At 37.0% G+C, this 20,962-nt stretch overlaps 3 protein-coding genes and 1 long non-coding RNA gene across 4 annotated transcripts; 2 read left to right on the forward strand and 2 right to left on the reverse strand.

Moving 5' to 3' along the window:
• Positions 1–1,137: 1,137 nt before the first annotated feature.
• On the reverse strand, positions 1,138–2,215 carry LOC142623528 (uncharacterized). The gene is made up of 4 exons (XR_012842165.1): positions 2,198–2,215; positions 2,042–2,060; positions 1,837–1,925; positions 1,138–1,156 (listed from the first exon to the last, which is right to left on the reverse strand). It is a non-coding gene; the product is annotated as an uncharacterized LOC142623528 (long non-coding RNA).
• Positions 2,216–5,198: 2,983 nt separating this feature from the next.
• On the reverse strand, positions 5,199–6,244 carry LOC142625504 (serine/threonine-protein phosphatase 7 long form homolog). Its single transcript, XM_075799146.1, has 2 exons — positions 6,134–6,244; positions 5,199–6,029 (listed from the first exon to the last, which is right to left on the reverse strand). The coding sequence occupies exons 1-2, from the start codon at positions 6,242–6,244 to the stop codon at positions 5,199–5,201; spliced, it is 942 nt and encodes a 313-aa protein (XP_075655261.1).
• Positions 6,245–6,255: 11 nt separating this feature from the next.
• Positions 6,256–8,331, forward strand: LOC142625505 (vacuolar cation/proton exchanger 5-like). Its single transcript, XM_075799147.1, has 6 exons — positions 6,256–6,265; positions 6,965–7,155; positions 7,242–7,309; positions 7,413–7,441; positions 7,827–8,020; positions 8,107–8,331. The coding sequence occupies exons 1-6, from the start codon at positions 6,256–6,258 to the stop codon at positions 8,329–8,331; spliced, it is 717 nt and encodes a 238-aa protein (XP_075655262.1).
• Positions 8,332–12,994: 4,663 nt separating this feature from the next.
• On the forward strand, positions 12,995–19,300 carry LOC142623361 (DNA-directed RNA polymerases II, IV and V subunit 8B-like). The gene is made up of 5 exons (XM_075796757.1): positions 12,995–13,082; positions 13,594–13,709; positions 14,976–15,103; positions 17,364–17,482; positions 18,866–19,300. The coding sequence occupies exons 2-5, from the start codon at positions 13,637–13,639 to the stop codon at positions 18,978–18,980; spliced, it is 435 nt and encodes a 144-aa protein (XP_075652872.1). The 5' UTR covers positions 12,995–13,082; positions 13,594–13,636; the 3' UTR covers positions 18,981–19,300.
• Positions 19,301–20,962: the final 1,662 nt, after the last annotated feature.

Consider the following 20,962-nt stretch of genomic DNA (forward strand, 5'->3'; position numbering starts at 1 on the left):
AAGTCAGCTAAGGATGCGTCTGGTTGCAGATAATTGGACTAATATTGAATTCCGATGTTGTGGCATTAGGAACTCTTCCTTTCACCGTTAACCTTTTTCAGTAAACTCAGAATATGCATGATTACACTCAACCCCAAATCCATTGTTCCATTAATTATATTATCCAATTCTACTTTGGAGCAAACAAACACACCTAAGGCAAAAGTTTCTCAGGTGCAGTATCAAATAAACATCGATTGCAACGAAAAGGGCACCAACCAAATGATTAAAAACGCACTTCTAACAACATAGGACCCGCAAAAAGGTAGTAAATATAGATTCCCAAATCCACCCAACCGACAAAAGTTCCATAACCAACTCCAAACTATAATTAACCGGTTTAGCTATCTCTTCCCGAAACACCAATAACATAGCCAAAAAGATAAAGACCCATTACCCAAATCAGACTTAAAAGATTCAATTACAACTACCCAGGAGAGAATTCATAAAAAAGACAAGAAAGAAATGGGCCACGAGACCTTGGAAAAATAGGCAACAAATTTGGAATTTTTTATAGCCGTGATCAATTAGCTTCAAAATGCTTTCTGGGTATAAAGCATTGCAAATGAAGAAACGGAATTTTGAAAAAAAGACCCGGAATTATTGGGTTTGTGCATATGAATGTGATCATGCACTAGCAACACAATGAATTGCGAGAGAGAGAGAGAGAGAGAGAGGTTGGTTTGGTTTCGGACAGAACCGAGTTGGGACCTTAAAAGGTATAAATTAGCCTTTAATGAGAGATGCACGTGGTATACGCCACCGCCACACCGCTCTCGTTTATAGTTGTAGTAGCTCCCGGCTACCCTCCTCTTCTCTCAAATCATTCATGCGGGTCCAAAACCAAGAACGACTCAAACCGGTCATTTTCCCTCTCTCTCTTTCTCTCTCTTAAAACTAATTTTTTGGCATGAGAGGAATCTGAAACCTTGAGGTAAAAACCTTGATTTGAGAATAACTCACCTCCTACAAGAGCTGGAACAATGCTCACAACTTGCAATAAAGATGACCTGTGCTCTCCAGCAACCTTTATATCGGTATTCATGTCTTGTAGAAGCTTCGGTAGTACACCGGGAACAAGATTGGCCATTGTTTGTGACCTTCAATTTGCATTACACTGCAAAACCCAGATAGACAAATTTTCAATTTCAAGCTTTCAGATGTGAACACAAAAAATCTTGCAGAAAGAGGTTACAAGACTTATAAATGAAGTGACTTTCTCAATAACCAGATTGAAAAAAAAAAAGAAGCGATTCTCTTGTCAGTGCCCAAGTTGAGGCAAAGAATCAAATCTGTGGACTCTGATGGCTTTGCAGACAAGGAAAACTGGGCTTAGACTTTAAACCCAGATGGAAGTAGACGCCAAATATGGGACTCAGCATAGACAACCAAAAAATGAGAAGACTTTTACACTGATTTTAGATTCAGATTTGGAAGGTCTCTCAGCTTTATTTGGTACTAAATAGAGTAAAGAAAACAAAATATAAGGAAATTACAGACCAACCTGGTGGATTTTTTTTTATCAAAAGATTACCTTAATCATAGAACCCAACTAGGAAACTAAATAATTTGATTCCCACAATTGGTAGTAATAATTGTGTACAGCATGGATTAGAAGGAGAAAAACAAGTATAACACTTGCCTCCGTGATGGACTAGCTGATGACTAGGGAGGTCACAAGTATGTGAGTCTAAGTCTGGCAAAATCATAAACTACACATCACATATAGTCTAAAATAATAAAAACAATACTTTGACAGTTGAGTATTACAAAAGAAATGCATTCATTGATTCAAACCTGAGGGAAACTCCACAAGATGAACCAAGTCAAATACAACCTTGAAGCTATTTGTGGCAATGTTGCTGATACTGGAGATCTCACCAGACCTGTTTTTTTTAAAATTTATTAACAACAAAAACATAAAGTATTCATTTAACATAAAAACATAATCTTTAGGGAACATTATTGATGAACAGAACGAACAAAACAAAACAACACTCACCTACTAGACTATGAAAAATCTGTTCCATCGGGGAATCCGAAACAACAACAACAACCACCCAAAGAAGTTAAGAAACTTAAACATGTGCAAACCGAAGTGAGTTAATGCGAGACTATTTGAATTGGGAAAGTAATTATAAAAAAAGTAGAACAGAACCTCCAAGATGGCGGCGGCTTGAGCAAGCTGAATGGGTCTTTCAACGGCGAGAGTAGACCTTTGATGCCCCGACTCTCTCACTGTCTTCACGGCAAGGTACAATACTTGAAACCTGCACAATTTCCAAATTTAGATATAAAAGAGAAACGAGATAGAAGGAAATGGGTGTGAGAGATGCGAAATAGTGGAAAATTCTGACTGATGCTAACGTACTGCTTTTTAAGAGCAACATATGAATTTTTTTTTTGATGTGCATAGAGTATGAACATCATTCAGTGCATTTGGACTGCAAGATTTAATCAAGAGTGCAAAAACTAAATTTTTGGCAAAAAATCTATAATAGGATCTAGCTAAATAGGAATCGGCTTTAACAACACACCATTGATCGTTTTTTAATCATTCGGCATCTTGTTAGCGTACGGATCATTTATACTCTCCAAATCCTTGACTTGTACGAGACTCTTTGATAAGCCCGAAAAGGAGAGCACAAAATTATCATTCTGCTGGGAAAAAAAAAACTAAGAAAAAAGGAATAGAAAAACACTTGTTTTATATGGTTAACTACAACATAATGACCACCGGCATGGGATTTGATTCCACCTCTTATTATCATTCCACCTCTTATTTAGGTAGGGAGGAAATGGCATTTGATTCGAGGATCATTTGCAAAAGGAAAATGACAACACACACACAAAACGAGAACCGGCGAAGCAGCAAAAAAAAGACTGTTTTCATGTAATTTTTTGCTAAGCAATTAACCCATTGGCTAATACAAAACTAATCTCAGAACTCAGATCACCAATTTGTTGAGTCACAACTTTCAAGCATCAATTAGTAAAGTAAAACCTGTTCTTTGGGCAGAAACTAAGCATCCAAGGGTATAGGCAATGTTAATTAGATGTACTTAGGCTTGGCAGCCCAAGACTTTACCATAGTAGCAGACAATGGCCATTGATTTAACCGCCAAAGTCAGAGTAGTTGCTTACCGTCTTCTACACCCGCATCACTGTCATTTTGGCCCCCTTCAACCACTCGTTCCCATCACCTACGTCGAAAAATGTACGTTAAAACCATATTGATCTCCATAATAATATCATGAAGTAATCAATAGTAGATTGAAATGTGAAAAGAGGAATACCACTAGTTATAAAGTGTGTTGTTTCACATTTAGCTTTGAGTTACCTTTTTTGAATCTTATGCCATCTAGTATAATGAGGAGGAGGTCTTGCATGTCCTTCGTCAGATGCCTCGGGCCCAGCATTGTGTCCATGTTTGTGCCCCCCTGTCCCACAAGGAGGTGCCTTTGATATGCGTTTCGGCCGACCTTCTGCCACTGCAGGTAACCCAACAGTCTGCTCAGCCTGAACATGGGGTAGGTCGATGGCTGAAGACGGGGCAGAAGATGTACTGTGGGAGGGTGGCTCCTGCTGCATGTCAGGTGGAGTTGGATCAATACCCAGGTCAAAGGATGGAATGGGTAACGAGTGAGGAAATGACCGTGGAGTAGGTGGACGAATGTCGGACCCGGACAAGGATGTGGGGTGGGTGTCAGTATGGTGGGGCGAGGAGATGGATGTGGGGTGGGTGAAGGAATGGTGGGGGTAGGGGATGGATGTGGGGTGGATGAAGGGATGGTAGGGCTAGGGGATGGATGTGGGGTGCATGGAGAAGGATCGGGGGTAGGGACAACCCGAGGGCTAGCAACAGGCGGACGAGGGCGACATCCGGCCGGGGTTGTGCTCGTGCTTGGGCCCGTTGGAGTAGGTGCCTCCTCATTCGGGGCCTCAGGAATAGGAGGTTGTACACGTTCAATTGCATGCACTGCCGTTAGGACCTCAGTAATGTCCTTGTGGTCCTCTGTGCCCACTGGGTGACGCCTCAACAAACGGACGTATCCCTCAATCTGCACATGGAAAAACCACACATATTAGTAATGCAATACCAAATCAACAATGCCAATCGATAATAAAATAAATGTTGGTTTAGAATTGGTTGTGCTAGTAATAATTGCAAATTATAGAGAGACCAAGTGCTAAGCAAAAAATGTGATAGTATACTGTTATCTAAACAGTGGTTTCATGCTATTTCAATATGGTAAGATGTAGAAGACATTGAGAAGTTACCAGCAGAGTCACTATAGCACCAGGCCTATCTATGAACCTCCGAGTTATCCTTTTGAACCAGTCATGGTACTCGTGCTGTGGAGGCATATCACCAAGCACTGCTTCACAACGTCGTTGAAGGCGATTACCCCAATCATCGATATGCACAGCATGCTTTCGCGTCCAATCAACACCGACTTTCCCCCTCAAATCAATGCCATGAAGTACAGTGTCGGTGTCAACATTGCGAGGAATTTCTTGGATCATCCCAAATTGACGAACGACACGATCCGGTGTATGTTTTTCTACTAGGTGGAAACATACAAGCGGCACCGTTGCCGTCCACACGACCCTCCCTGCAACGCACCATGGCGGAAGGTCCTCTAACTCAGCTTCATATGGCTGCCACACCACCTACAACAACCAAAAAACAAGTACACAACACGTTAGGTAGCAATGTTTATATTTCAAATCCCCTCAATCCAATATCTTGTTCCTAAACATGTAAAACAATGCATTTTCATACCTGGCTTGGCAACATTGAAGCTATTTGCTCGCGATATCTGTCCCTGAAGATGTGGGCGGGCCTATTTTTCTTGTTTGGGACCCACAACCACCTACATACAATCAGTTGCAATAGATCAATATCTCGATTATTTCGTACAGAGATAATTCCAATGTTATAACTACTAAGATCATCTTATAGATATTTACTTAATTAATAATAACAATAGAATAAGAAACTCGATTATAAAAAACAAAGCACATGCAAGCCACATGACAATCACAAAATTGGAGTATATTAACGTAATCATATATATTGAACCTCTATTTGAAATTTACACAATGTTGACATAAAAAATTGCTAGAAGCCTTTAAAATAAATAAATAAAAGCAAGTTACATTATTATAAGCTTAGGGAATGATCGCATAATGTAGATGACGTGCATGAGGTAAAGACTTACTTCAAGGACAATGGACCACGCCTTTGGAGGACCATAAGCACCCACTGGCGGACCATGCTCAACTGCGGGGCACAAATAGGGGAACCTGGCCCATGCCCAATACTGGAGTAACAGTAAGCACCCACCAATCTGACTAGTGTCTTCGCTTGCCCTGCATAGCTCTCGGTATAACCATGCAAGGCAAGCACTTCCCCAACTGTACCTTCGTGGGTTACGAAGGTCTTCCAACTGTTGCACCCACATTAGATGCACCCTATCGCCGGATTTGTCCATGAATATTGTGTTCCCCAATAGCGCTAGGATGTAGCATCGTGCATACTTATGCAGCTGGTCCTCTTCAACATTAGGCGGCAATGGATCGGCAACTTGCTCCAAAAGCCGGTTGATGAGAATCCTCTGACCAGTAAGTTGCTTATGGTTGTCTTGATTTATAGGTTGGAAGCCAAGGAAGTCCCGGCACACATCCACCCAAGTTTTCTGCGTGCTCCCTGTTATAGCGTCACCATCAACAGGAAGCCCGAGAAGAACCTCCACATCCTGTAATGTGATGGTGATCTCACCATGTGGCATGTGGAAGGTGTGAGTCTCGGGCCGCCATCGCTCCACTAAGGCAGTTATCAAACCGTGGTCAATCTCTCTACCCGGGACCCAAAGGAGTCCCTCCAAACCAACTGCCTTGATGATGTTCCTGACTCGGTCGTCCACCATTGGCTCTCGATTGGAGAACTCTGAACTATGGCTACGGCAGGTAACGGATCCTGGATCCTGCACAGAATCGAACCATGGATTAATATATGGGTGGCATATGCATGTACATTGTATAAATTAAATGCATGTACATTAGTTAAATCTTTAGTTTTATGTTTTACCTGCCCATTCCAAATGGCTTCGGACCGATGCTTGAGCTGCTTTGACAACACCGACCTGTCAATGGGTCCAGGCTCTGTATAGTCAATCCGCCCAGCATTTGCAGCAGCCATACTACACAAAAATGATAAGCAGTTAGTTTGAGAAATGAACACACAATATGCTTATGGAAGTAGGTATAACTAAACAAAACATCATTGATCCCTATCTCGCCAAATTTACTCCCATAACCCTAATCCACATCATTACTCCCACTAGCATGCCTTTCACGTATATCATTATAACTTTTGCCCTCCCCCCTCAACTTAAATCTTGGCTCCGCCACTGCTTGTGAGCAGCCTGTCTTTTTGATAGCCAGCCAAGTCAGAAAGCATGTTTAGAAATCTGTTCAGAAAACCAGATGCTCTTGCTATATATTTCTTTCTAATGGCTACCTAAGTGTCTGCACAGCTTCTTTCAATCAATTACACAAATTTAGATCGTTTTGCTTTTATTAGTATGCGGTGATTTGAAAATCATTGTAATCTTCCCGAGACCGTCCTTTCTTGTGCTGAACCTTGGACTTGATCTTGTACTTGATTTTTAATGCTTGCAACTCAAAACAAGATATATTGTCATGGATTTTCCAACACCATACCTAAGATATTGAAATTGGAAATTTATATCGAATGACACCATGCAGGAATTTCTTGGATTTCTAATATTCCATCAACAATTAGGCTTTAACTTTTACTTTCATACCATAGCATTATTCTACTCACTAATCCTCTCACTTGGTGAGCTTTTTACACCATTGTTAATTGAGCCATTTTGATGTATACATATACTTTCAGCTAAAAAATTGCATCCTATTTATACAGCTGAAAGTGGATCGTCTTATGGAGGTTCACGGGTTAGTGGCATCAAGACATTGATCTATGTTGTGTACAAGAGCATAAGGACTGTTGTTTTCTCCAATAAACTCAACTTGCTGCTCCCTTTTGGGCCAGCAGCAATTCTTGTTCAGGAACTGACTGATCAATCTGTGAGTTGCAGTTCTCATTGACTTGAATCATTTAAATCATTGGTCGAAGATTTTTTTTTGTTTATTTGTTTTGAGGTGGATTACAGGCTTGGGTCTTCTTTCTAAGCTTGGTGGGTATAGCACCTTTGGCTGAGCGTTTAGGTTATGCTACAGAGTAAGGATTTCTGTTTCTCTCTCTCTCTAAAGAATATGATTTTTTTTTGAAAGGGAACATGAATTATTAAGTTGCTAATGTGTTGGTTTTCACTCTGGTTTAGGCAGTTAGCCTTTTACACTGAACCAACAGGTAAAGTTTTTGTTATATCTCAATTTTAATAGTCCTACATTGTTATCCTCAGTATATGCCCAATTCACTTGGTTTTAGTATCAAGCACAGGTATACATTACTCATTTTCATCGTTAGATTGCGAATCAGTATTCTATCTGAATTTTATTTAATATAGTGTCAAAAATTGAGAGAACGATAAATGATCTCCTTGGTATTATAGATTGTGTTAATTTCATCATTAGCTTCCCTTATATGTACAAGAGGAGGTACCACTAAGGCCAACTGAACAAGATTAACCAATTAGTTAACAAAATAACTAATTCCATCTAATTACAAATGATACATGCGGAAAATATTGAAATTATGTACAATTTCTGATATGTAGTGAATTTGAAATTTGCAGTTGGAGGCCTATTGAATGCTACTTTTGGGAATGCAACAGAACTTATTATATCAATCTTTGCTTTGAAAAGTGGATTGATACGCATTGTTCAGCTGTCGTTATTGGGTTCAATTCTGTCAAACTTGTTGCTGGTGCTTGGATGTGCATTCTTTTGTGGTGGGCTTGTTCTTCAAAAGGAGCAGCTGTTTAATAAGGTGGATCTATTAGCAGATTTTCTGAGTTTTTTTTTTTTAATTGTCCTGTTATCTTTCATGCTAAAGCTGATATATGTGGTATGCAGGTAACTGCTGTGGTAAACTCCGGATTGCTGTTGATGGCAGTCATGGGCCTACTTTTACCATCTGTTCTTCATTATACACACACTGAGGTTTATTTTGGGAAGTCAGAGTTGGATCTTTCAAGATTTAGCAGTTGCATCATGCTTGTCACATATGCTGCATACCTTTTGTTCCAGCTAAAGAGTCAAAGTGATCTATATGTTTCTCTTAATGAAATTTGGTTATGAATATTGTTATAAACCTTTTAGTAGCATATTTTTTTGGTGTTTTTCTAACGTTATTATACATGGACTGATTATTTTTAACCTATCAAGATACTTATATTACTTAATAATTTAAGTTGATGAGTCAAAGTCTTTCATCTAACAGATAATGTTTAGACTTCTACAATTTTAAGCTGTCTCTTCTATATCTTTGGCACTAATACAATTAAAAGATTGAACATCTTCTACATTTGGCTGGTTTTTCTAATGGTCTATAAAAGTAGCTGCTGCAGCATATTCAAAGTGCACCAATCAATGGTATTTTCCAAATATATATAGTTTGCTAAAAAGAATATATGTGGCTTGCCCTAGTTATTCTGTTGAGATCCAAAAAGCTAGCTGACTCCAAAATTTTGGGACTTTGGCTTGGTTATTATTGCTACTGTTGTAGTTTTATAGTTTGCTCTAGCAAAGGATCGTTTTGAAATTTTTTGTTGTACCTTATAGGGGACAATGACTAAGTAGAGATTCTAGTGTTACAGATACATTTGTACTGGGTTTATGTGTTTTATTATGAGTAAAGGCTCAAGAGGCCCAATTATGCTGTAAAGCCTATATGGGACTAACACAACTCCCATAGTCCCTACTGATTAGTCAATTAATGCTAGCACGCCAATACCCTGAGCATTCACCAAAATCCTAATGGGTTTCAAAGCACAAGAATGATTCAAGTAGAAGAGTGAGTCGCTTGTACAACGATTAAAAATCACTACTCTAAGATGCAATAGCACAAACACAATATTATGGAATAGCAATAGCACAATTGAATAACAAAAACACCCAAAATCCCAAACCAAACACACACACAGAAAATACCCATTCTAATAAACCTAGATTCAACGCAAAAAACATAGCAAACTTCTAGCAATTTCGGAATAATCCATGAACAAAGAAAAAAGTTATATACATTCACTTACCTTAGAAGTTGTTCTCTGTGAGCAAGAGGGAGGCAGTGGAGCAAGAGGGAGGCAGTGGAGGCGCAGAGCAAGGTTTTCTCAGATCGCGTAGACTGAAGGAGGGTGAGTGAGTGAGACTGGAGAGGGTGAGCAAGTGAGACTGAGTGAGGTTCGGTTTAGCTTTGAGAGATCGCGTAGACTGAAGGAGGGTGACTGAGTGAGAGTGCAGAGGGTGAGCGAGTGAGACTGAGTGAGGTTCGGTGTGTAAGAGTGAGGGTGGGTGAGAGGAAGAGTGAGAGTGTCAGGGTCTGGATGCATGTGAGAGGAAGAGTGAGAGCGTGAGGGTCTGGTGCGTTAGAGAGAGGGGAGAGTATCAGTGTGAGAGGTGTTAAGTTTGAAAAAGCCCCAAACTAAAATCGAGTCTGTAAGACTCGGTTTCAGTTTCCTCTTTTACCACGTGGATCAACCACGTCATACCGAGATGGCCACGTCATAGAAATCGAGTCTTAGAGACTCGATTTCCAGGTGGAGGCCACGTGGCAAAAAGTCCACATCAACCTGCAAAACCGAGCCTCAAAGACTCGATTTATGGGCTAAAATCGAGCCTCTAAGACTCGAGATGTTATTATGTTATATAGTTTAGAAACTGGGCCTGCTAACTATATAGTTAGCAACTGAGGGTTATTTTGCTATTTTCTCCTCATTTTACTTACCCACTTTCCTCTCCAAAAAAAAAAAAAACAAAAAAAAACAAAACAAAACAAAGAAAAGAAAAGAAAAGTGAGGTAAATAGATTAATGTCAAATCGGCCAATTTCAGGCCATCGGTCAATTTCATGTTTCTATCTTCTTCTTTTTTTTTAATGAACATGTTTCTACTCAATTAAAAAAAAATGTTACTATAATCTTTTTTTTTATAACATAATTATAAAAAGAAAAAAGAAAATAAGGACATTTTTCTAACCAAATAATAACTTCTTATTTCTCTTACTATACTTAACCAACCAATAAAGTGAAATAACTTATAAAAAAAATAAAATAACTTGAAATAACCCAATTAATTATCTACATTAAGATGGGTTGACTTGGTTTGACACAAAACCATTTAAACCATATGAATAAATGTCATTTTTAGAGATGCTAATATGTAATAAATATATAATTTGTGTGTAGTATATTTGTTTATAAGTATTACACTAATTTGTGTTTACAATAAATAAATATGTATATATGAAAAATGATTTATTTCTAGCATACGACGGTGCTTCAAGGAGGGCAGGAGTAGGACAAGCTAATATTATCACCAAGAAAGAGCTACATCCAAATGTAATCTACCCACTCGACAATTTATCTGATATATATTTAAAAAATGGGTTAAAATGGATCTCATATGTGTCAACCAAGTGAATAATATTTATTATGAGAAATTACATTTTACCACCCTAAACTATACACCAGATTACACTTTGCACCATAAACTATCCAAATGCACACTTTGCACCCTAAACTATTACATCTATCACACTTTGCACCCGATGTTACTTTTGCTGTTATGTTTAATAGAATCTTCCTGCATGTGACAAGCACATGTTTCTTACTTAGGTGGAACAAACTTAAAAAACTGAAATGCCGTTCTTCAAAATTAATTAAAACAGCAAGATTCCGTTAAACATAACAGTAAAAGTAACACCGGGGTGCAAAGTGTGATAAGTGTAATAGTTTATGGTACAAAGTGTGCATTTTGATAGTTTAGGGTGCAAAGTGTAATCTGGTGCATAGTTTAAGATGGTAAAGTGTAATTTCCCTATTTATTAAATAGGTTGAAATGTGTAATGTTTGTGTCACCCTAACGTGAACTATTTATTAAGTGTGTTGTGTGAGTTCTATTATGTCAACCCATTTAAGGAACGATCCGTGTTAGAATTGATGAGATTTGACATGATTATTGAATGAGTTAAGTTAAGGTTGAGTTATGTAATATGAAACCTATTTTGATATGTCAACTACATGGCATGTTAATATGAATTGCCACCCACTCTATCCCTTGTTGCCTTGGACTAACATTCCAAAACCTCCCCATTATTATATATGGAATCACACATGATAATTTAGAAAATCTTTAGACCCTAAATACTTGACCAGTTGTTTCATGACAAGATGCATACACAGAACTAGCAAAATGAACAAGTAGAAAATGGATTGAAGAAAAAAAAATGTGAATTTTTGTTGAATTGTATGTACTTTTTGTCATAAAGAGCAACTAATCAAGTGTCAACCTTAGAGTTCCTAAATTAAGTTATATGTGACTGGCATATGTAATTTTGTGAATAACAATGTGAATAATAATGGAAAAGGATAATATTGATGTGTGCTTTTTATTGTATATGCTGTGCGCCCTATTGCCCTCTATTTTTCACTTTGTTTTGATGAAAAACAATGATGTGATGTAACTGTAAGTGCACAATTGGACCTGGACCCAAAGATAACTACGGGCTCAGGTCCAATGAGCCTTAGACAATAAAATTTGTAGAGCGTGGGCTTGAAACCTAGATTAGGAGTGCTGAGAACTTGATAACGGGTTAAGAGTTACAAACACATGTAGATAACAAAAGATGACTGAAAATAGGCCTCCTCGGACGTAAGCCGATGACCACTTCTGTATTATTGCTATTTTTTCCGTAAAAGTTACAATTCTTAGTTTCTTTCTTTGTTCCCGATCCCCCATTTTTCTCTGACCTCCACCCCCCTTAAATACTTCATTCCCTGATACTTTTTGGGACATTGACTAGAAGTTTCAGCCCTACTGTTCAGGGGTCACTTTCCCATTGATGCGGTCAGGGAAGTAGGTGCAGAGCCTTTAATGCGGAGGTGGCAGCCTTTGCACTTGATATTTTCTTTAAAACTGGTGCATCTAGGAGGTTCAGGGTGTCCCCCTTTAACCATTAGTCTTTCCAGAGTTATGCCTTGACCTTCATAATGAAGTTTTGAGTTCTCTTGGATTTGTCTGAGGAGAAGTTCGTTCTCAGCTGTACCCTCGGATCCTTGGCGTATGAGCCAATTCGTAGAGTTTAATTTTGGAGCAGGTCGGCCCTCCATGCTACAGTCCAATGGCTCATATGCCCATTTGGGTCATTTTACCTCCCACAGTAACCTTAGAAAAGTTTATGAAGGCATGATGAAATTAATCCCAAGTACAAAGAGTTAAATGCACTTTCTTCTTATACTTAATATTTTATTTATTTGTCTTGAGTATGGTTAATAATATATGGGTACGAAATATGTATGAAAATAGCTTATTTGGTTTTTTACTAAAATAAGCTCAAAATGTACAAAAATATACTTATACTTAAAAAAAAGTGTTAAAAATTATGCATAGAAGTAAAAAAAAAAAAAAAAAACTTATAATATTTTTCCAAACACACACTTAGAGCCCGTTTGTTACTTTTGTTTAATTAACAGTTTTTAATATTTAAACAACATCATATGTATTTTCATACACTTTTCCACTTATACTTATTTTTAAAAAATACAAATAACACGGGCTTTTATTGTCATGGTTATCAATTCTCATTGATATGATGTAACTTGTGAGAAGAAAAAAAACTGAGGAGGTAAAAAATTAAAAAAGTTGCTAAAATTTTGATGGAAAACTTTTTTTTTTTTTTTTTTTAACTTTCTGTGACCAAATTTACTAAACTACCATTAATCTATATAGTGCAATTCTTTTATTCTCTTTCCTTCGTGACAACATCACGATTCACACAGCTGCCGCCCGCCGCCTCGATTGCTCGATCTTTGCCTCTCCAGTCTCTACCTTTCAGTAAGCTCTCTCTCTCTCTCTCTCTCTCTCTCTCTCTCTGTGTTTGTGTACTATTTCTTTATCACTTCTTCTTTGCATAAAACCTCTCTGTCCCTTTCGCATTCACTTCCCCCTATTTCTCAACTTCTTTGGTTTTTATTGTCAAGCTCACACACGCACTTTTATTCTCTTTGTCGATGCAAGTATATTTCACCCTATAAATTTAGCTACGCTTGATTAATTGTTGTTCATTCTCTTTGTGCTTAATTATATCTTCACTTTTGATAAAAAATTTATTACGAGTTTGTACAAGTTTTAGCATTTTTCCATAACTAAATGCAAAAAAGTGGGGTTTCATTGCTCAAAATTCTTTTAAACCATGCTATTTGGATTTTTGTATGAACACGCTTAAATGTAAAAATCAAATGAATATGTAAAATGCCGAAACAAACTAATACGTGTATACTATAGAGGAGAACAAATGCGTTGTGTTGCTTTACCTTGTCTCTAACTATGACAAACAATTGTGCAGGTGTACGTACATTTGCTGTTGACAAACTGATTTTTTAGTAAGGATGGGTGAGCTTATTTTTGATGATATTTTTAAGGTGCAGCGCGTGAATCCAGATGGAAAAAAATATGATAAAGGTATGCTTCTGGTCATTCTGAAATCTCGGTGCTCGACGGCTTGTTCACCAAACTATATGCAGTTAGTTCTTGGTTATCTTTGTTTCTTGCTTTTGCTGTGTGCTTAACAAAACATGACTTCAATAAATTTTATATTAAAATATTTAAAAAGTTGCAATACCCACTAAATACAGGGGAAGCAAATTTTTTTTTTTTTTTTCCCTTTGTTACAAAGGTTGCCTTCCTCTCTTTACAATTGTATCGAATGTCAATTGGTTTTTTGGGCAGTGACTTGACTGATTTATATCATTTTATACACACATATACATGTTTGTGCATGTGCATATGTGTCTCCTTGTTGAAGCCAGACAAGTCATTTTGGAAAAATGGATTTGCTTGGATAGTAACCTTCAATTATGAAATGGACACCCCGAGTTAAGTCAGTTTCCATTGCCAGTGGGCTTGGTAGGTTCTAATTTTGTGAGGTGCATGAATTAGACTATCAGGCAAAAGAGAAACTTAAGTCTATCTTCATCAAATTCTATAGATACAGATGCTTTGAGCTATCATCATATGTCCTAAGTCACTGCAAGGTAAATAAGCTATGACCTTAAATTATTGTGCAATACTCTGGTGGTTGCCACCAGGAACGAATCAGTAGTTTCTGTAGGAAACAATAATGGTCACAGTGGGCAGTTTGCGGTTAACATGAAATAGCACTTTGCTGTGAATGAATAACTTGCATGAATTGCAGCTGTTACTGACAGGGAAGAGTGTACATTAAGGAAGGTTCTGGAGTCCTTTAAGGCCTAAAGTAAAAAAGTCTAAGTGGCACAAAATATGGGAAAGTGTTTATTTGATATGAAGGTTGTTTTGGCAGTGCGTGGATAATGAGTCTTTTTTAGAAGGTCCTGTCAAAAAGAAGTTCACTGAATCTGTACTGGAATTTTGCAACCTGCAAATTAGAATGCTGTAATTGCTAAAGGACACGTGCACTAGTCAAGTTTTTTGGGTTGTGACATATTAGCCTTTTAAAATAAGTTGTTGTGTATGTTTTATTTTTTTTGTGGTATCATTACTTTTGAAACCTATTTGTTACTTTTTTACAAGATTTTATGATTTATTTATATAGTCCTCCTTGTTAAGATAGACAGAATCAAAATGATCACTCAAATTTTCTTAACTATACTTGATTGTTATTCTTTATCATTAAAAATAATAATAGAAAAAAACTTGATTGTTCTGTTGGCATTTTAAGTTTATAGTTTTGTATATATCTTTATGTAGTTACTCGAATTGAAGCACGGAGTGAGAAGTGTGACATGTTTATGCAACTAGATGTGAATACAGAGATTTATCCCATTGATAAAGAAGAGAGATATTTGGTGGCATTATCTACCACACTAAGTTTGGAGGTAATCTTTTTCTCTTATGGTATATTAGGCCCTTTTCTTTGGGTTGCAGATGTTGAGTATAGTACAAACCACAACTTATTGAATCATTACTTATTTATTTGTATTTTTTCCTGAGAATTAATTTTTTTCTTTCTTGTAAACCTCAATTGTTGAAGATTATTAACTTAAGTTGAAGCTTCTATATGCAGTGATGCTTTCTTTAATCTGCAATTGATTCTTTAACAAACTCTAAAGCCATGTTAATCTTTACCTGTAATTAATTGATGCTTTAATAGACAAAAATCTTTTAGTTATCAGTTTGAGATTGGTGATGTGTCAAGAGTGAAATTTTGGCATGATGTCCGGTGTGGGGATAGTCCTCTGAGTTTTTGTTTTCTGGAATTATTCAGAATCAGTAATGATAAGAAGCCTTATGTGGTTGATCTCATGAAGCTCCCCAATGGGGTTCTTTATTGGGATATGAAATTCTTGCTTGCTGTTCAGGATTGGGAGTTGGAATCTCTGTTTAATTTTATGGATATTATATATGGAGTCTCTTTGAGGGGTTTTGGTGAGGTGAGATCTGTTGGATACCTTCTAAGAGAAGGGGCTTTGAGGTGGGTAGCTATTATCAGGCTTTGACGGGTGCTTGTGATCAGTCTTTTCCTTGGAGGAGCATTGGAAGCCAAAGGCCCCTTCTAGAGTTGCATTCTTTGTTTGGACCGCGAATTTGGGGAACATTTTGATGATTGATAATCTATACAAGAGGAGAGTGTGGATCCTAGATTGGTTCTCTGATTACCTATCAAAAAAAAAAAAACAAGAGGAGAGTGTGGATCCTAGATTGGTGCTATATGTGTAAAAGATGTGGAGAATCAGCAGACCATCTTTTATTACATTGTCCTATAACCTATTGTCTTCAAGCTATGGTCTATGGTGTTCACCTTGTTGGAATTCATTGGGTAATACTGAAAACTGTGGTTGAACTTCTAGCGTGCTGGCAATGAAAGTTTGGTTGTTATCTGGTTGGCAGCTTCTCATTGCTTGATGTGGTGCATTTGGTGGGAGAGAAATAACTGGAGTTTTGAGGATTTTGAAAGGTCAATAGCACACCTGAAAAGTTTCTTTTTAAAAACACTATTAGATTGGATGTCAATTGTAGGAAGTCATTCTGTTTCTTCAATTTATAATTTGATGGATGATTGTAATTTGTGTGCCTGATTGTTTTGGTTCCCAGTTGTGTACATCCTATATACTTGGGTGACTCTTTTATTACGATTTGAATAAAATTTCCATTCTTTTTTTTAAAAAAAGTTTCTGGTAAGTAATAGCTCCTCAGTCTCTTAGACTCTGTATTTGGTTCCCCCTCCAAAAGTTTTTTCTGTCTTTAATTCTTGGCATATGGATGGAAACTTGAAGCGATTATGCCATAAAAGGGGTATATGGCCTAAATAGGAGTTTTCACAACGAGTCTGCGATGAAGCAATTAGGCTATTCAATCATCTTAACTTTGCAGATATTTAAGTCTTTTTGACTAAGCTCCAGTTTTTTGTTTAAATCTCTCAGGACTTTTTAAATTTTACATGGTCATTGATTAAAAAAAAAAAAAACCAACCCTAAGATGAAAATTTGCCACCTGCATGGATGCTCTGTTGCATGCCCTGGCATTGATAATTGTATTTCTAGTAGTGTAGAACTTTCAAAATTTGCCAATTTTTGTGATAAGTATTGCCTGAAAGCCATTTGTTTAGAAGCTTATTGTTATTTTTCAAAATTTGTTGAGGAATACACCCATCAAAAAATTGTATGAACGTTGGTCTGTGGTCCTGCAGTAAATATACATGCAGTTCTAGAGCACCACTTCTTACTTTAGTATCAGTTTTTCCATCTGAGAAATATCTACATCTAGATCTGCCCATAACTGTAGCTTGTGTCAAATTTTAAAAAAAAATTGAATATCTCAGGACTTGCATGTGGCTTTTTGTTGAATGGTCAGGATTTGCTTGATCACCTACTGTAATAATAATGATATAATGATTGTGGATAGAAGCTAATGATAATCTGGTATTTCCTGCTCTCTCGATGTTTGATTTTGACTGATGCTATTTTCTGTGTTTTTTTTTTTTTTTGTAATCTTTTTGTGTTCTTTGATTTTTCATATCATTCACACCCAATCTTGGGCAGGTGTATGTTGAATACTTTCTGAATTTGTTTTTGACTGTTATGTTATTTATATGATTAAAATCTTTAATGTTGCCTGTGTTCTGAACTCCTTTCCCAGGGTGGGCAGAAGTCACTTGCAGACAAGTTTGAATACATCATGCACGGGAAACTTTATAAGATTTCAGATGAACCTGAAGCTAAAACTTTAGATGGAAGTTCAGGTCCTGGGGTAACAGTGTATGTACACATGATTTTCAACCACTCTTTTATGTATCCTTTTTTTTAAAAAAAGTTTTTTTAATGGTTAAGCAAGATATTATTGAGCACAAACAAGTTTACACAAGCAGTCACATACAACTGCAAATACCAACAGCAACTCAACGACATCCTTTATGCCCTTAAAAACTGAACAGGGAATCCCCACACTACACAGTACTTTGTTTTGTGATGTAAATTTAAAATTTTTAGATCAGCAAACCTTTGTTTTTACTTCTCATTTAGGGGGCATTTGGTTTGCTGTGATGTGCATCCCATCAAGGTCACCTTACCATAATGTGAACATTAAGAATTTTGGTTTGTTTACTTACTCATGAGATTGACTAACCAAGAAACCACTAAAATATCCCCCCAAAACCTCTAAGAAGACCAAGCCCTAAAACTTCCAAAATAACCACAATACCCCAAAACCTTTAAAATGACAGGAAAAAACTCCAAAAGCTCTAAAATACCCAAAAACCTCTAAAACAACCAAAATACCCTTGAAACCTCTAAAATGACCAAAATACCCCTAAACCTCAAAATCTCTAAAATGACTAAAATACCTTCGAAAACTCTTAATAGGTTGAAGCACACTTTCTTTAGTCCTCAAAGCACCATTGTAGATTCTAGCATTTCTCTGAAGCCATACACGGTAAACTGATGCAGCCCAAGCCACCCTCTTGTTACTGTTAAAGAATTCACACCCAATTGCAGAATATCTTCCTAGAAATGCCTCTTCAGTTTGATCAAACATAGATCTTAAATATGATATCATAGTCTCTTTGAAAATTTACACTCAAAGAACAAGTGATCCCTACTCTCAATACATCTTCTATAGAACACACAGAGTATCACCTTATAACCCCAACTTAATAACCTGTAACGTGTACTCAACCTGTCACGAATGGCCAGCCAACAAATGAATGCATGTTTTTAGATTCTGTTAGGGTGCCAAACCAACCTCCACCAGTACACATTTGGCAAGGACCTAATAGCTCCCATGTCTATGTTGTCCGACTCCATTTTCTTGTTTAAGTATAAAGGTATGCAGTATCTGGGAATACATCTTGTTTAACTCCACATGTCCGCTGCAATTGTCATGGACTGGTTGTGAATACATCTTGTTTGACACCCACACGTGCTCATGTGGGTATTAAACAAGATGAATGGTCCAGATCTATGTATTCTCCTTGCAATATTTGCAATGAATATTTGTCCCCTACAGAGCTCTTTTTATTAGATAATCATCTCATTTTCATAAAAAAAAAATTAGATAATCATCTAATCAAAATAACATTTCCATATGATTGGGGGGGTGGGCCGTTCTAATCATCTAATTTTGGATTTCATATTTGGTTTCAGGGATATATATGTTTCATTTGGTGGGCTCCAGTTGATGCTGAAAGGTGATCCTTCCCATTGTGGTGGGTTTGAGCTTGATCAGAAATTGTTTCTCCTTATGAGGAAGTTGACATGAGAAAACTGACATCCTATACTATCAACAAATGTCTATTTAACTTTTTTGATTGTAAAACCACCTCCAAACTAGGTCATGTTAATTGCTGCAATATGACTCATAATAGTCAACACCAAATTTATGGTGAGAGTTTTGTTTTACCTGTCTCCTGTGTGAAATGGGTTCTCCATGCAAAGTTTGAAGACATGATTAGTGAAGTGTTGTCTCGATAGCGAGGGGGTGGAGCTAGAATTTTTGGTCTGTATTCTGCAGAGAACGAGTGGAAATGGGAATTAACCTGAGATTGGAAGGTCCATATATGTATGGAAAATTATTTCTCACTCTCAATGTCAACACTACACGCACACACACCGCTCACAAAGTGTAGACATCAAGTGTCCATATCTTCCACCTGATGTCTACATTTTGTGAATGGCGTGTACACAGGATGTGAGATCATCATGGTCCTATAAGTATAGTGCTTAAAGCAATCATCACAAGTTCATCCTAGTAATTGCAAAGGAAAAAAAAAGTTCTTGATTATATCATTCTTTGGTTAGTTTTTTCCATCAATGCATACCGAGAAACATATGTGACATATTTTTGAGCAATGACCATGCAATAGAAGTGATTGTATAAAAAAAAGGGGGGGATGAAAAGCTTTTCTTGATTAAAATGCGTTCAAAAAATAAATCATTGGATTCTATTCCTTGGAAGAATTAATTAAGGTTTGAATTAATTAAGCCGGAAAAAAGAAATTTATTGCCTTCGTGAAAGATGATTTTACATTTGAGAAATGTTATGTTTGTAACATTTATATAATAAATTTACAAATCTAAAATGGCAGGATGTGAAAGTGAGGTTTTACCCAATTTGGTTTAGAAGACTTTCATGTGGAGTCAAAAAAAGCTGAAGTAGTTGCATTCAAATAAAAAATGAAATTATTATTGTAAAATTTGACCCTCCTTATTTCGTTTTTGGAATTTGATTTTTTAATATAGTACAACTTTCATGATGCAAAAATCTAATTTGTTCTAGTAGTCATGAAACTTCGAAAATGTTGGTCACAATGATTACCAATATATTACATATTTACAATGGATATCTAATAAAGAAATCACAATTGAAGCTTAGTTCTAATGTACGTGTCTCCTCGTAGTGAAATAGTACAACAATAGCAAGTTTTAATTTTCATCCCAAAAAAGAAAAAACAAGCTTTAATATCTCAAATTTTTAGTTGACTATGGAATATTGGGTTGACCACTTTTTATTTTTATTTTTAATGTCAAACAAGGGTGTCTAGATCTCTTTTAAGTATTTAATTATTCTTTAGGATATACACAACTCCCCCATTTCACATATCCCTTAAGTTATTGACAAGTGACGAAAGATTTTGAACTCAAGTTCTCTGGAGGAATTTGCAGGCTAACGCAGTAGGGAGAAAGAATATAATAAGTTAACGAAGGTTTGAAAGGTATTTGGAAAGTAGCGTCTCGGGTTTTAAAAACTCGAGATCAATGACAAAAATCGAGCATCTCAAACTCGAGTTCTACTGCTGGTGTGGAAGAATTTAGCCACGTGGAACTCGAGTTTGAGAGACTCGAGTTCCATGGAAGCAAATTTCCAGATGCAGAAGGAGAAAAGGCGGAGAAGACAAGGAAAAGAAGACCCGAATCAAAAAGAAGAAGACGACAACCTGGAGAAAACTGGATCTGACTGGAGAAAACTGGATCTAAAGAAGATGGAGACGACGACGACCTGCACGAAGAAAGGAACGATCTGAGTCTGACCTGCACGACGACAAAGAATAGAGACGAAGAACAGATCTGAGTGGGCGATTGGACGATCTGAGTCTGATCTGCATGACGACGAAGAACAGGGACGAAGAACAGAGGAAGAACAGTAGGCGATTCTCTGAGTTTGAGGTGCAGGAAGTCCGACCGAGAAGAAGAAGTGAAACTCGAGTCTTAGAGACTCGAGTTCCATGTGGATTTCTACGTGTA

The sequence above is a fragment of the Castanea sativa genome, chromosome 2 (assembly GCF_040712315.1).
Source record: "Castanea sativa cultivar Marrone di Chiusa Pesio chromosome 2, ASM4071231v1".
NCBI lineage: Eukaryota > Viridiplantae > Streptophyta > Magnoliopsida > Fagales > Fagaceae > Castanea > Castanea sativa.

Excerpts from the sequence above, each read along its gene's own strand:
- LOC142625504 (XM_075799146.1), bottom strand. The coding sequence starts at position 6,244 with ATGGCTGCTGCAAATGCTGGGCGGATTGACTATACAGAGCCTGGACCC. Across the intron at positions 6,030-6,133 it reads AAGCCATTTGGAATGGGCAG|GATCCAGGATCCGTTACCTG; the intron begins GTAAAACATAAA and ends GATTCTGTGCAG.
- LOC142625505 (XM_075799147.1), top strand. Across the intron at positions 7,310-7,412 it reads CGTTTAGGTTATGCTACAGA|GCAGTTAGCCTTTTACACTG; the intron begins GTAAGGATTTCT and ends ACTCTGGTTTAG. Across the intron at positions 8,021-8,106 it reads AGGAGCAGCTGTTTAATAAG|GTAACTGCTGTGGTAAACTC; the intron begins GTGGATCTATTA and ends TGTGGTATGCAG.
- LOC142623361 (XM_075796757.1), top strand. The coding sequence starts at position 13,637 with ATGGGTGAGCTTATTTTTGATGATATTTTTAAGGTGCAGCGCGTGAAT. Across the intron at positions 15,104-17,363 it reads CTACCACACTAAGTTTGGAG|GGTGGGCAGAAGTCACTTGC; the intron begins GTAATCTTTTTC and ends CTCCTTTCCCAG. Across the intron at positions 17,483-18,865 it reads TCAGGTCCTGGGGTAACAGT|GGATATATATGTTTCATTTG; the intron begins GTATGTACACAT and ends ATTTGGTTTCAG.